The following is a 795-nucleotide window of genomic DNA, read 5'->3' on the forward strand; positions in this document are numbered from 1 at the left end:
GACTGTTTACTACATCATCATTACCCGGGGACTGCTTTTAAAAAAAACAGTGCATGGAAAACGCTTCCTGCTCTAGTTTGCACTGCTCGGTTTATCCCCTTCTTTACACAAACTGAAAGACACCTAAACCCAGTGTTTTTGCAAACGGTAAATACCAACACCCAGACCAGCTCCTAACACACACTGGGCAGAGCCGTCCTAAGGACAACTGCTTGGTGCAGCAGGTGCCACTTGTTTTTCCAGGTAGCCCTGCAGCAAGCCCTGAACTCGGGACAGGATGATCTCGTTGGAGCTGCTGCACTCTTCTGGGCCATACGGGGGGTCGATAGTTAACACGCCCGCCACACACAGCGTTTGTCCCAATTCACCTTGCTCTGTTACGGGGATGTGGTTCGTTTCCAGCCAAGCCTTCAAGTCGTTCTTCCTCCTTTCAAGTTCCTCTGGGCTGTGGGCTTTGCTTTCTTCAGGCGCAAATATGCCAGAAAGCCGTTGCTTCATTTCGTCATCCCCCTCTTTCAGTACTTCCACCTCCTGGACAGCGTGGCCCAAGACAACCGATATGGACACTCTTCCATCCTCCAGGAACACCGCAAGGACAATACTGCCAAGGAGAGGAGGACACATGAGTCACTGTACTTCACTGACCACCGAGAAACACAGGCCAAGGTTCTTGGAGATCCTGGCTGAGCCAAGATGCCATTACTATAACAATCAGTCATTAGTGTCAGAGTAGCCCAGGGATTTGGGCATTTTTCTTGAAAACCGTGCTGCTATACCCTTAAAAAACTGACAATG

General features: G+C 49.9%; 1 protein-coding gene across 1 annotated transcript; it reads right to left on the minus strand.

Annotated features, from left to right (window-relative positions):
* Nucleotides 1-198: 198 nt before the first annotated feature.
* GEMIN6 (gem (nuclear organelle) associated protein 6) lies at nucleotides 199-601 on the minus strand (the record flags this gene model as incomplete). Its single annotated transcript, XM_010144361.1, has 1 exon — nucleotides 199-601. A coding segment is annotated over one exon (403 nt), but the record flags the coding sequence as incomplete, so codon positions are not given.
* Between the last annotated feature and the right edge of the window lie 194 nt (nucleotides 602-795).

The sequence above is a fragment of the Buceros rhinoceros genome, unplaced genomic scaffold, assembly GCF_000710305.1.
Source record: "Buceros rhinoceros silvestris isolate BGI_N320 unplaced genomic scaffold, ASM71030v1 C12534256, whole genome shotgun sequence".
NCBI classification, from domain to species: domain Eukaryota; kingdom Metazoa; phylum Chordata; class Aves; order Bucerotiformes; family Bucerotidae; genus Buceros; species Buceros rhinoceros.